At 38.1% G+C, this 13405-nt stretch overlaps 1 protein-coding gene across 1 annotated transcript; it reads left to right on the forward strand.

The window, feature by feature from the left end:
• Positions 1-956: 956 nt before the first annotated feature.
• On the forward strand, positions 957-12239 carry LOC148295138 (uncharacterized). Its single transcript, XM_088252402.1, has 3 exons — positions 957-1152; positions 11230-11357; positions 11532-12239. Exons 1-3 carry the CDS (start codon positions 957-959, stop codon positions 12237-12239), a joined length of 1032 nt encoding a protein of 343 aa, XP_088108528.1.
• Positions 12240-13405: the final 1166 nt, after the last annotated feature.

Raw genomic sequence — 13405 nt, forward strand, 5'->3', positions numbered from 1 at the left:
ATTTTGTTTTTTTAATACTCACAGTTTCACCCACACCCCACGTGATGGCTGATCTTATCGTTTTAACAAAAGGATTTTGTTTTGTTTGTCTTATTAAAAGTAATGATATTATAACCAAGTGGAAGTATGTTAAAAGTAATAATATTATCATTTTTATATTATTTAAAATATGTTTTAAATTATATATATTGTTATTTTTATGTTTTTATATATTTTTTAAATTGCCGTATCCATGACGTATCGTATCCTACATTTTGGAAATTTATTGTATACCCGTGTCATGTCGTATCCGTATCCGTGTCATTAGGGCATTTCCAGCAGTCAAACCTTTGCCATGGCAAGGGGGGGCTAGGGTTGACACTATTCACCTCAATAGTGTCTGCCCTTGCCAATAGTAAGTTGCACTTCCAGCAGTTGCCTGGGCAAAGGGCAAGTACTATTCAATTTTTTATTTTTTTCACAAATTTGTTTACCTAAACAATTAATTTGAACAATATTTTCGGATAAAATATTCGGATAAGATTTTCAGTTTCAAATTTCAGATAAATTTTTATTTCAAATTTCGGATAAATTTCAAAATTTAAATTTCATATAAATTTCAGATACTTTTCATTTCAATTTCAACTTTTCATTTCAATTTCGAATTTCATCTAAATTTCAAATTTCGGATAAGATTTTCAACCTATAAAATTACGCCACGTGTCATATGAATTTCAAATTTCAGATAAATTTCATTTGAATTTTACATTTCCGAAAAATTTCATTTGAATTTCAAATTTCGGATAAGATTTTCACCCTATAAAATTGCGCCACGTGTCATGTTTATCGACCTAAATTTTTCTATAAAACTAAGGCTCAGCTCCACAAACCTCTCACACTACATCTTCTCAAAAATTTCATTTCTCAGATTTTAGATTTCAGATTTCAGATTCCATATTCCATTCTCAATGTTAGACATGGAGGAGGTCTTGGAGAGGCAAGAGCGAGAAATAAGAGAAAGAAGGCGTAGACGAGCTGCAAGCAAAAGAGCCCAGAGAGATCTAGATCAGCAACTTGTCATGGCTGTGGCTTTGCTTGATGAAGAAAACCAGAGCAGTCGTGGTTCACATGAAGGCCGTGCAGCAAATGTTGACAGACATAGGCATTCTCGGGGTAAGAATCTTATGGAAGATTATTTTATCCCAACATCTTTGTACTCTGATGTTCATTTTCGAGGGCGATATAGAATGCAACAACATTTGTTCAATAAAGTCATGCATGATATTTGCAATTATGATGAATACTTTGTTCAAAAGAGAAATTGTGCTGGTGTTTTGGGACTGTTCGGTTCATTTTTTACACATGATTTTTCATGTTATTCACCCACTATTTTGAGTTAGTTCTTGACATTTTATAGCTTTTTACTTCTTTTTTGTGTTTTCTTAGATTTTACCTTGGTTGTGATGAAAATGAGCTAAAAGTGCATTATTAGTTATAAATTCTGTTTTTGTTCATTTTCGTAGGTCAACTTCTTGGCCTGGGATCAACATGCTCTGGTGCTCGGATGAGGTCATGATCTTCATGAGACTTGTTCCAATGGATGTTAACTACAACATATCCAAATTTGAGCTCCATTGGACAAGTATTGCCTATCCAACCAATCCAGCATGTTACCACAGCTCTGGAAATCCGGATTTGGCCAGCTTTTACCTCCTTTGTGTCATCTTAATTTCTTGTTACCATAACTCTTGGTAACAAGGAATTACCTTTGTAAATGAGATATTTTCTGAAGCTTTTGGCATCTTTGTGAGGACAAAGCTTCATCATGGCAAGGGGACAAGGGCAAAGGCTTTAAGGAAAGTATGAGTTTTATATTATATTTGTGAGCTGGAAATTGATGGGCAATGGAAAGGAAAGTGCAATCAGATTTTGGGAGAGGTTTTGAACGTGGGTAGCCAATTCATTCTATGATTCTACACATTGAGAGCAGATTTTGGAGAGTTTGGAGCCAGGAGAAAGCCAAGGTGCAGCCAAGCAAAGTGGAGAAGAAAGCTTCCACCATTGATGACCTTGAAGCTTTCATCATTTTCTCAAAATCTGTAAACTCTTTCTAATTTTATTTTGAGTTTGTATTTGGAATAAGTATGAGCAACTAAACTTCATAGCTAGGGCTTAGGTTGAAGCCCTAAACATGATTACCTTATTGTTTTGATACTTGAGTGTATGAATTTCTAGATATTGTTGATGAATTCCAATTCACCAAATTAATCTATCCTTGATGTGTGTTTTTCCTTGGTTGGCCATCTTTGAAAGCATGCTTCTTGAGATTGTTGGGATTATGTGTATCTTCATGTTATCCTAAGCAATAAATGGATGAAGTAAGAATCATCCATGTGAATTGGTTTCTTGAATACCTAATGTAAACACCATGCTATTAGGATTCTTGTGATGTTCATATTCTCTTTGAACTTAATGGGTTCTCCTTGTAATTGAATCGAAGTACGAACCATACCTAGGTTCGGTTATGGGGAGGGCACAAGTATTGTAGCACGAACCATGCACTTTACGTATATTAGAGAGAATCAATGCGTCTTGAGCCACGACCCATGGTCTTGATTGCGAACATTTTCATCAACACATTTAGAGTTCATCACTTGAGTATTCATGAACTTTGGTAGAATTGTTTAGGGTGGATTCCGAAACCCTAGTGTTTGTTACTTGGTACTTTCACATTTTGATAATTCATCTCTGCCTTTCTCATTTAAATTCAAAGTCCATTTACTTTCATGCAATAGAAATAGGTCACTTGAACCAAACCAAAACCCCTCCCCCCCAATGTGTGTGTGAGTTGTGTGTTTGATACGTTGTGTGTCTTGTTTACTGAATTCTGTTTATTTTCGTAACTGTTTTGGACTTTTGGTTCGCGTGTGTTCTTCAGTTTTGTGTGCTGAATCCAACCGTATAAAGAACGTAAATTTTGGACATACGGTTGGAAAGTTATAGGTCAAACACTGGACAGAGGTCGAAACTGGAAAAATAGATAAACGAATCTGTCCAAATGGTGATAAAAGGGTGATAGAAAGTGCTGTTTATGTTTTTCTTTGGTTTCTTGTGTTGTTTCATTTCTTTACTCATTTTTAGTTTCCAATTTGCATTTGTGCATTTGTGGTGTGTTAAATAAGTGTTCTTTACGTACTCAAATTAGAACTTATAGGAAGCCGACAAGTTCTTCGTGGGATCGACCCCGTACTTACATAATCTATACTTCAATAGATTCGTGCACTTGCGGGTATTTTTAATTGGTTGTTTGCACATTAATTTGTGTCCTGTTAGGAATGCAACAATTTTTGGCGCCGTTGCCGGGGAACTGGCACGGTTGCTTATCTGTTTTGTTTGAGTATGTTTAGAGTACTTAGTTTTATTTTTGTTTATTGATTGTTGTTTCATTTTATCTTGATTTGTTTTTGTTTCTTTTTCTTATAGGAACATCCGAGGAGTCACCTCCACCATCTCTAATGGCAGCCGCAACTGAAATTGTGGAACTTACTATGTAAGAATACTCCAATAAATTTGTGATGGAGGAAGCAAATGTTTTTGGCTCATTTCATAATGAGTTGCCTATGAATGAATATTTCCGACAAACATACAATCCGGATTGGAGAAATCATTCAAACTTCTGGTGGACCGACAATCCAAATTTTCAACAAGGGTCATATCAACCATATCAAGGCCAACATAATACTTGTCCACCTTATGGTCAACCCCAATATTATACTCCACCACCACTTAGTCAATCTCATCAACCACCTCAAGGACCAACTTTGGAAGAAATTGTTGCTTCAATGGTTAGAAACACAGATAATTTCATCATGCAGAGGAATGACACTCACATGCAGAGGAATGATACCCACATGCAGAAAATGAATAAGGCCATTGCCAATCTAGAAAATCAAGTGGGACAAATTGCTACAGCTTTGAGTCAAAGGGAAGTTGGGATGATGTCTAACCAAACAGTGATACCAACCGGGCATGAGCATGTTCAAGCAGTTACCTTGAGAACTGGTAAGGTAATTGGTGAAATTGATGGTTCTAAAAATTTGATTCACAATGTTGATGACATGCAGGTTGAACAAGTGACTGAGCCTAAAGAAAAGGATGAAAGCAACAAAGAGAAAGATAAACAAGCAGCTTCTTCATCCGAATGGATCCCAAAGCATGAACTTGCAAGAAGGGCAAGAAAGGAGAAGGTAAGTCGTGAACCTACTGATGAAGAAATCTTACGTGCTCCTTTTCCTCACAGGCTTATGAGTTCCAAAAAAATTCAACATGCCAAGGACATATTGGAAACTTGTAGGAAGGTGCAAGTCAACATTCCTCTCTTGGAGGATCTTTGTACCAACAAGAGGAACTTCAAAGATGATGAAACAGGTGCACTAACGGAAGAGGTTTCTATTGTTTTGCAAAGGAAGCTTCCTCCCAAGTTGGAAGATCCAGGAAGTTTCACAATTCCATGTGTAATTGGTGATAAATTGTTTGAGAAATCTTTAATTGATTTAGGTGCTTCAATTAATCTAATGCCTTATTCTGTTTTTGAAGTACTAGAGGAAGACAAGCTGAACATCCTTGTTCCAAGCACCAATCACATGTTCAATGCCATCCTTTCTACTCAAGTGAAAAGGCTACCTAATCCTGAATATGTGCCTCCTCCATCTAATCCACGTATTGAAGAGCGCTTAAAATTGCTTTTGAAATCTACTCATGCGCATAAAAAGAAAAGAATACGAAATGGGTTGATTAGATGGCAAAGAGATTTGAAGAAACTTCATGTTCAGCACAAGGAGGCGATTGAGCCAAAACCTCCCAAGTGACCACAGTATGTTGGAAGTCCGGCAAAAGACTTTAAACTTAGCGCTTCTTGGGAGGCAACCCAAGGTGAATAGAAGAAGTTTGTTGTCGTCCTAATCGCTTCAAAGTGGAGTTTCTCTAGACTCAAACTTACTTTTATTTTACTTTATTTATTTATTTTCCTTTTGAGTTAGGATTTCAATCTCCAACCAAGGTAATTTCGATTTTCTTGTTGTTTCTCTTTGTTTTTCTTACTTTTACTTTCCTTTACTTGTTTGTGTTTCTATTTTGTTGTTAAGTTTGGGAAGTAGATTGCTTCATGATTGCACACACTGAACTTTGGCTCAAATGCTTATTTCATTCCATACATGTGATTACATAAACACTAGTGAAAATGCGTACATTAAATTCCTAATCACATGTTCTTTGTTGCATTCTGCGCCACCAGAGGCTTCTGCTAATTGCCTCTGTCTGTTCTTGCTTGTAGAATCTGCAGCAGCTCTACATGATCTTCGTTCCTTTTCTGCAGCATCTCTACATGCTGGTTGGCGCTGTAGAGCCGTTTCTGCAGGTCCGCCACCAGAGCTTTCAGGGCTGCCACCTCCTCACTCAGTGCCCCGCACTCTCGTGTTCTCGCCAGTAGGCGCATGCCCAAATTTGTGGCCGAGACCGCGTTGAGCACGGTTAGATTGTGGGACTCGTCCACTGCCATCTGGTCAGACCTCTGCGCCACATGCAGATGATCTGCAACTGTCAGTCTGCTGATAGTCATGCCCTCCAGCAATACTGCCCTACGCGGCACCACCTCAGAGAAGTTCGAGGCTGAGCCATGATGGTAAGAGGAGTTTGGGAAGATAGGGTTTGGAGGAACCCGTGTCTGGGTATTTGGTGGTGCAAGGGACAACTCAAGGTTAAGGTCATCAACAAGCATATCTGGGGATGCCATTGATTTTTCTGTCTGAGCTTTTTGATGGTTTTTCTTGAGTTTGCAGGTTGAAATGCAGGATGCTCCTTCTTTCAACCGAGAAGTGGTTTAAATAGCCATATGCTCATAAGGGAGCCGACACCACTTTGCATTTCCTGCGCAATTTGCGGTTGCGTCCGGTTAAAAGGGGAAGCATTTCTACTTTCGCTTTGCTTTCTTTTCCTCCCTGTTTTCTGGTGCATTATGTTTTGATTTCTTTTCAGTTTGTCGTTTTTATTTTATTTCAGTTGGGGAATGTGATTTGTGTCTTTTTCGTTTGTCGCATTCCTTTTATTCCGGTTTGGGGAAGTGCGTTTTGTTTTTCTTCTTTGTCTTTTGCAACTTTCTTTTCTTTTATTTCCGGAAACGAGAAATTTAAAATTTAAAAAATAAAAAATAAAAAAAAAACAAAAAACAAATACACGGAAAGGGCAAAGACAACCAGGCACACCACTAATACATTAGAAATTATTCTTTCACAGTGCTCGGTGTCTCGGCCATTGGACCTTTGAGTTTAGCCCTATGGCTATCCTCTTCCGGGGCTTCACGCACAGCCTCTTGGGGCTCATCACTCGAGCTCCCAAAGATCGCACTCTTAGCTTGAGCGTACCTACTTTCGCGATCTGTTTTCTTGCGTTTACCCGGTTGGTCCAGGTCCTCCAGCTGCTTTCTCATGTCATGGGCGTAAACACTTACCATCTTTGAGAGATTTTGGTTCTCTTCCCGCAACGCCTCCAGTTGGTGTCGATTCACCTCCACTATCCTTGCCCTTTCCCTTTTTAAGCTTTTAATAATACTCTGGCATTCTTCCACCATACTTCGCTCCGCCGCCAGCTGACCTCTTAGCACCTCCACCTCATGGGACTTCGCAATTAGGCGATGACCCACACTTGCGACTGTTGCCGAGCTTTGCACGCTTAGTGCCAGAGCATCGCTCACGACCCGGTTGTCATCCCTTGATCCCAGCACCCGTATATCCTTGGGAGTTACTAGATTTCTAGCAACTCCAAGGGCAACATCGTTGTCCAGCAGTATCGAGTCATTCACTGTCACGTGCCCCCGTGCAGAGGCAAAGTAGGGCATCCACACTGGTGCCACTGCTTGGCCCCGAGTCTGAGTCGGTGGAGCTAGGTTGAGATCCAACGAGAATGGATAGGAAGAGGCCATTTGAACTTTCTTTTCTTTTGTCTTTCTTTTCTCTTTTGTGTGTTTCTGAGTCTGTGTGTTCTTCCCCAACTCTTTCTCTTCTTCTTTTATAGAGTTAGTTTTTACGTAACCCTAGCCACTGCACTTCTGCGTTTTGCGCGGCCCTTACGGCCTATCCCCTTAGGTCACCTCACCTGGTCCCCAACCCCTTTAATTACAGTTCCGCCTTTCAGCGCTTTTGAGAAACGAAAGTCGTCACGCCTTCCTATGAAGCCAATAATTCTGGCTTTGGGACTTGAGAGGGACCTCTGCTTGTCGACACGTCTCTCACTTTGTATCCCGTGACTCACAGGTGCCGAGACTTCAGGGCCCACTTTTTCTATTTTACTGAGTTCTCGCTCTTTGTGCTTCTGACTTGGTTTCTTTGTCTTATTACTTTCTTCGCTTTTGGGCTTTCGTTTGGGTTGGGCTTTCATTTTGGTTTGTGCGTTTCTTTGGGTTGGATTTCTGCGTACGTAGGACTATTGTTAGGGCTTACTGTTTTATTTGTTTCTGTTTGGTTTCGTTTTTGTTTTTGTTTTTGCAACCGTGTTGTAGTTGTTTTTCGTGTTTGTTCTTATATTTACTTGCTTTATTCCCTTTAATTCTTGTTATAACGTTGTTGATGCCTGAATTCTTTAACATTGAGGACAATGTTTGTTTCTAAGTTTGGGAAGGGATAGCAAGTCTTTTTCGTTTCACTTAAATTCTTACTTTCTTTTATTTTGTTTTCTTTTTTGTTTTGAGTCTTTTTGTTTTCAAGTCACTTTCCGGACATATATGATGAGATTGTGATGAATGTTTACATGACTTGATTGAAAATTTTGTATTAAAAAAATAAATAAAAAATAAAAAAAATAATAATAAAAAATTTGTTATTCACTAAATGGCATCGTTCTAGCATGATATGTTTGAAACCCTCTATGCACTTGCCATTTGTTTCATAATTCTCCAGTTGAGGGACTTGCATGATCCAAAGAATTGTATCAAGCATGAATTAGACTTGTATAACCATAAATAATGTGAGCTTTGAGCCTTTTGCTTCAATTCATGAGTGTTATACACGTATTCTTTTTTTTTCTTGTCATCCGAGTTGTTGTTTGATCTCATTATTCATTGACTTGGTTGAGCACTTAAAAGACATTCATTATTGTGCAATTTGATTACATGACATTTGAGAAATGATATTAAGGCCCTCTTTGGACCGTTTGTGCCTTTCAAGCTAACCCTATGCATGCGTAAGCATGTTTTTCCATTGTTAACCACCTTGAGCCTATATGTATGCCTTTTCTTTCAAGTAACCAATTTTTACTTCTAGCCTTAGCCTGAAAAACAAGAATTTACCTTTCTAAGGAACTCGTGAGCTTTAATTTAGATGTGTTTTTCATGCTAAGTTTGGGAAGTTTGTTATTACATTTCAAAAAAAAAAAAAAAAAAGAAAAAAAAAAAAAAGAAGAGTACTTCACTCAAAGGGTGAAAGAAAAGAGAAAAGTTGTGGTGGCAATGGTTTCAAATTCAATTTCATGTTTCTTGGTTGTTCGAATGGAAGGAAGGAGTGTGAATCATAATTAGTGGAGGTATAAGGCTTTGTGGTCTATTTGATCACCTAAAAAAACATGAATGAAAATCTCAAGCGTGATGTTTCAAAGTCTTTTAGTCAACGATTATATGCTCTTACATTGTGAGTTCCTTGGACTTTGTTGTATCCATATCCTTCATTTCTCACTCACCTTACACCCTTAGCCCCATTACAACCTATAATAAAGACCTAAATTGATCCTAAATGTCATGTGGTTGAATTGTACACATTCTGCTTTTAAGTGTTTGGCATCCTTCTTGAGATCATATTCATGCATGTTTTTCATCTTGCCAATTGTGAGTTAAGTCCCGTATGGTTTAACTCTATTCTCATATTTACTATTGAGTGATGCATTGTACCCCTCTTCCGAGTGATTCATTTGTGAGAGGACAACTTTTGTGAGATTTGAAGTTACATTTGTGCTTGGTATGATTTTTGAAGTTGTGTGAAAACTGAAATTGGAGAATGAGTTCCATTTGGCCATCACACTACTACACTTTGAACATGTTGTGTTCTGAACTTTGCTGCCTTGTGAATAATGTCTAAACTGAGTTTTTCTTGTGAAAACTTTTGAGTCGTTTGCATGAGTCGCTCTCTCTTTGGAAAGTGTTCGGAAAGTTTGTTTCGAGTCTTGTTTTAGTTTCTGTTTTGCTCGAGGACTAGCAAAAGATAAGTTTGGGAAGTTTGTTCGGTTCATTTTTTACACATGATTTTTCATGTTATTCACCCACTATTTTGAGTTAGTTCTTGACATTTTATAGCTTTTTACTTCTTTTTTGTGTTTTCTTAGATTTTACCTTGGTTGTGATGAAAATGAGCTAAAAGTGCATTATTAGTTATAAATTCTGTTTTTGTTCATTTTCGTAGGTCAACTTCTTGGCCTGGGATCAACATGCTCTGGTGCTCGGATGAGGTCATGATCTTCATGAGACTTGTTCCAATGGATGTTAACTACAACATATCCAAATTTGAGCTCCATTGGACAAGTATTGCCTATCCAACCAATCCAGCATGTTACCACAGCTCTGGAAATCCGGATTTGGCCAGCTTTTACCTCCTTTGTGTCATCTTAATTTCTTGTTACCATAACTCTTGGTAACAAGGAATTACCTTTGTAAATGAGATATTTTCTGAAGCTTTTGGCATCTTTGTGAGGACAAAGCTTCATCATGGCAAGGGGACAAGGGCAAAGGCTTTAAGGAAAGTATGAGTTTTATATTATATTTGTGAGCTGGAAATTGATGGGCAATGGAAAGGAAAGTGCAATCAGATTTTGGGAGAGGTTTTGAACGTGGGTAGCCAATTCATTCTATGATTCTACACATTGAGAGCAGATTTTGGAGAGTTTGGAGCCAGGAGAAAGCCAAGGTGCAGCCAAGCAAAGTGGAGAAGAAAGCTTCCACCATTGATGACCTTGAAGCTTTCATCATTTTCTCAAAATCTGTAAACTCTTTCTAATTTTATTTTGAGTTTGTATTTGGAATAAGTATGAGCAACTAAACTTCATAGCTAGGGCTTAGGTTGAAGCCCTAAACATGATTACCTTATTGTTTTGATACTTGAGTGTATGAATTTCTAGATATTGTTGATGAATTCCAATTCACCAAATTAATCTATCCTTGATGTGTGTTTTTCCTTGGTTGGCCATCTTTGAAAGCATGCTTCTTGAGATTGTTGGGATTATGTGTATCTTCATGTTATCCTAAGCAATAAATGGATGAAGTAAGAATCATCCATGTGAATTGGTTTCTTGAATACCTAATGTAAACACCATGCTATTAGGATTCTTGTGATGTTCATATTCTCTTTGAACTTAATGGGTTCTCCTTGTAATTGAATCGAAGTACGAACCATACCTAGGTTCGGTTATGGGGAGGGCACAAGTATTGTAGCACGAACCATGCACTTTACGTATATTAGAGAGAATCAATGCGTCTTGAGCCACGACCCATGGTCTTGATTGCGAACATTTTCATCAACACATTTAGAGTTCATCACTTGAGTATTCATGAACTTTGGTAGAATTGTTTAGGGTGGATTCCGAAACCCTAGTGTTTGTTACTTGGTACTTTCACATTTTGATAATTCATCTCTGCCTTTCTCATTTAAATTCAAAGTCCATTTACTTTCATGCAATAGAAATAGGTCACTTGAACCAAACCAAAACCCCTCCCCCCCAATGTGTGTGTGAGTTGTGTGTTTGATACGTTGTGTGTCTTGTTTACTGAATTCTGTTTATTTTCGTAACTGTTTTGGACTTTTGGTTCGCGTGTGTTCTTCAGTTTTGTGTGCTGAATCCAACCGTATAAAGAACGTAAATTTTGGACATACGGTTGGAAAGTTATAGGTCAAACACTGGACAGAGGTCGAAACTGGAAAAATAGATAAACGAATCTGTCCAAATGGTGATAAAAGGGTGATAGAAAGTGCTGTTTATGTTTTTCTTTGGTTTCTTGTGTTGTTTCATTTCTTTACTCATTTTTAGTTTCCAATTTGCATTTGTGCATTTGTGGTGTGTTAAATAAGTGTTCTTTACGTACTCAAATTAGAACTTATAGGAAGCCGACAAGTTCTTCGTGGGATCGACCCCGTACTTACATAATCTATACTTCAATAGATTCGTGCACTTGCGGGTATTTTTAATTGGTTGTTTGCACATTAATTTGTGTCCTGTTAGGAATGCAACAGGGACTGCTTCCCGAACAAAATTTAACAGCTGCTATACGAATGTTGGCGTATGGTGCATCTGCTGATCAGGTGGATGAGATTGCTCGGATGGGTAAGTCCACTGCTTTGGAGAGTTTGGTTAGATTTTGCGATGCAGTCGAAAATCTGTACACCAGGGACTACCTGCGCAGACCTACGCCCAGGGACTTGCAACGAATTCTACAGAAAGCCGAACGGAGAGGATTTCCAGGAATGATTGGTAGCATCGACTGCATGCACTGGCAATGAAAGAATTGCCCAACCGCTTGGCAGGGAGATTACGGAAATCGGAAAGGCCAAAAAAGTATCATCCTTGAAGCTGTTGCAGGATTCGATACATGGGTTTGGCACACCTTCTTCGGAGTTGCTGGATCACAAAATGACTTGAACGTCCTAGGTCAATCCCCGGTGTTCAACGATGTTTTGAGAGGAGAAGCCCCCAAAGTCACATATGAAATCAATAATACCGTCTACCAAAATGGGTATTATCTAGCTGACGGCATCTACCCGAGATGGACAACATTTGTGAAATCAATTCCGCATCCCCGAACCCAGAAGCAAAAAAATTTTGCTACCCATCAAGAGAGTTACAGAAAAGATGTGGAGATGTGCTTTGGTATCCTCCAAGCTCGGTGGGCGATCATTAGAGGTGCGGCACGTATGTTTGACGAGGAGGTGTTGAGGAGCATAATGATGACATGCATCATCCTCCATAACATGATTGTGGAGGATGAGTATGATTACGAAGTTGAAGAGGTGTACGAAGAGGATCCCATGAACACGGCCTTGACAAGAATTTATGAAAAACCCATAGGCCCAAATGGAGAACCATTGGAGCATGAACCATTGGTTAGAGATGGTCGTTTCATGCACCATATGATTGATCGATATACGGAGATGCAATCGTCGTATATTCATGAACGCCGTCAAGTTGACTTAATGGAGCATTTATGGGCGGTGAAAGGCAATGACGGTGAATGAAGTGAAGTGAAGATGTTTTTTAAGATTTTAATGTTTATGTTTTATGTTTAGTGATGTTTGGTTTTTTTATGCTTTGGTTGTGGTTCGTTTGTTTTTATATTTTTAATGCTTTGGTTGTGGTTAGTTTTTAAGTATGGAATGTTTTGAATAAAAAGGAATTTTATTTAATAGTTTCTTTGGTAACTCAAAGAAAACCAATACTACTAATAAAATAAAATACATGAATTACAAGCAAAAATTAAAACAAAACATTAAAATACAATGAAATGAAAAGTCAAGCAAACTAACTTAAGGGTTTTCATCATTGAACCAATTCGTATTGCTAGGTGCATCATCCGTATTGCTAGGTCCATCATCACGAAAAAGTCTTCGTCTCATAATAGCCTTTCGTTCAAGCTTCCAAAATTGTTTTGTTTCAGGAGACATATGGCTTGTATCCATGGCCATGGTTTCCCGATCCTTCTTGTCTTCGTTTTCTTTGCGTTGATACTCCCTTTCTTTGCGTACATACTCCCTTTCTTTAGCATATTCTATTCGCATTGCCCTTTCATCTTCTTGGGCTTTCATGTCTAATTCAAGTCTCATGGCGTTTTGCCTTGCAATTTCCTCCAAAATTTTAGAGGTATTACTGGTAGACTTATTTCCTCTCTTTGCCTTCGCAGCCTTCCTCCCAATAGGTCTTGGCTCCTTTTCAATGGGTGAGTCTTCACTCATAGGGGATTCCATAGGCGAATCCGAAGCTTGTGAATCATGGAGTGGCGTCTCATTTAACACCACCGTTCGAGCCGTTGGAATAATGCTAAATCTCTTACAATGCTTCACCACCTCCCAACATTGGGTATGGTTGAAAGTTTTTTTCCCTTGTCCAGTAGCACCAAACCACATTTGAGCTTGCACAATCTATATAAAAAAAATTGAATATGCAAAGAACTTAAACAAAATATTGGTAATGCAAAAAAGATAAACATATGAATGAAAATCCAAGAAATATTAACAAAATATAGAGAATGCAACAACCATTTAAATAAAGATTAGAAATACAATAAATATTAATAAAATATAAAAATTGCAAGAAACATTTAAATAAATATGGAAATACAAGAAATATTAACAAAATATAAAAATTGCAAGAAACATTTAAATAAATATGGAAATACAAAAAATAT

Source organism: Prunus avium, chromosome 4 (assembly GCF_965620075.1).
Source record: "Prunus avium chromosome 4, drPruAviu1.hap1.1, whole genome shotgun sequence".
In the NCBI taxonomy this organism is placed as follows: domain Eukaryota; kingdom Viridiplantae; phylum Streptophyta; class Magnoliopsida; order Rosales; family Rosaceae; genus Prunus; species Prunus avium.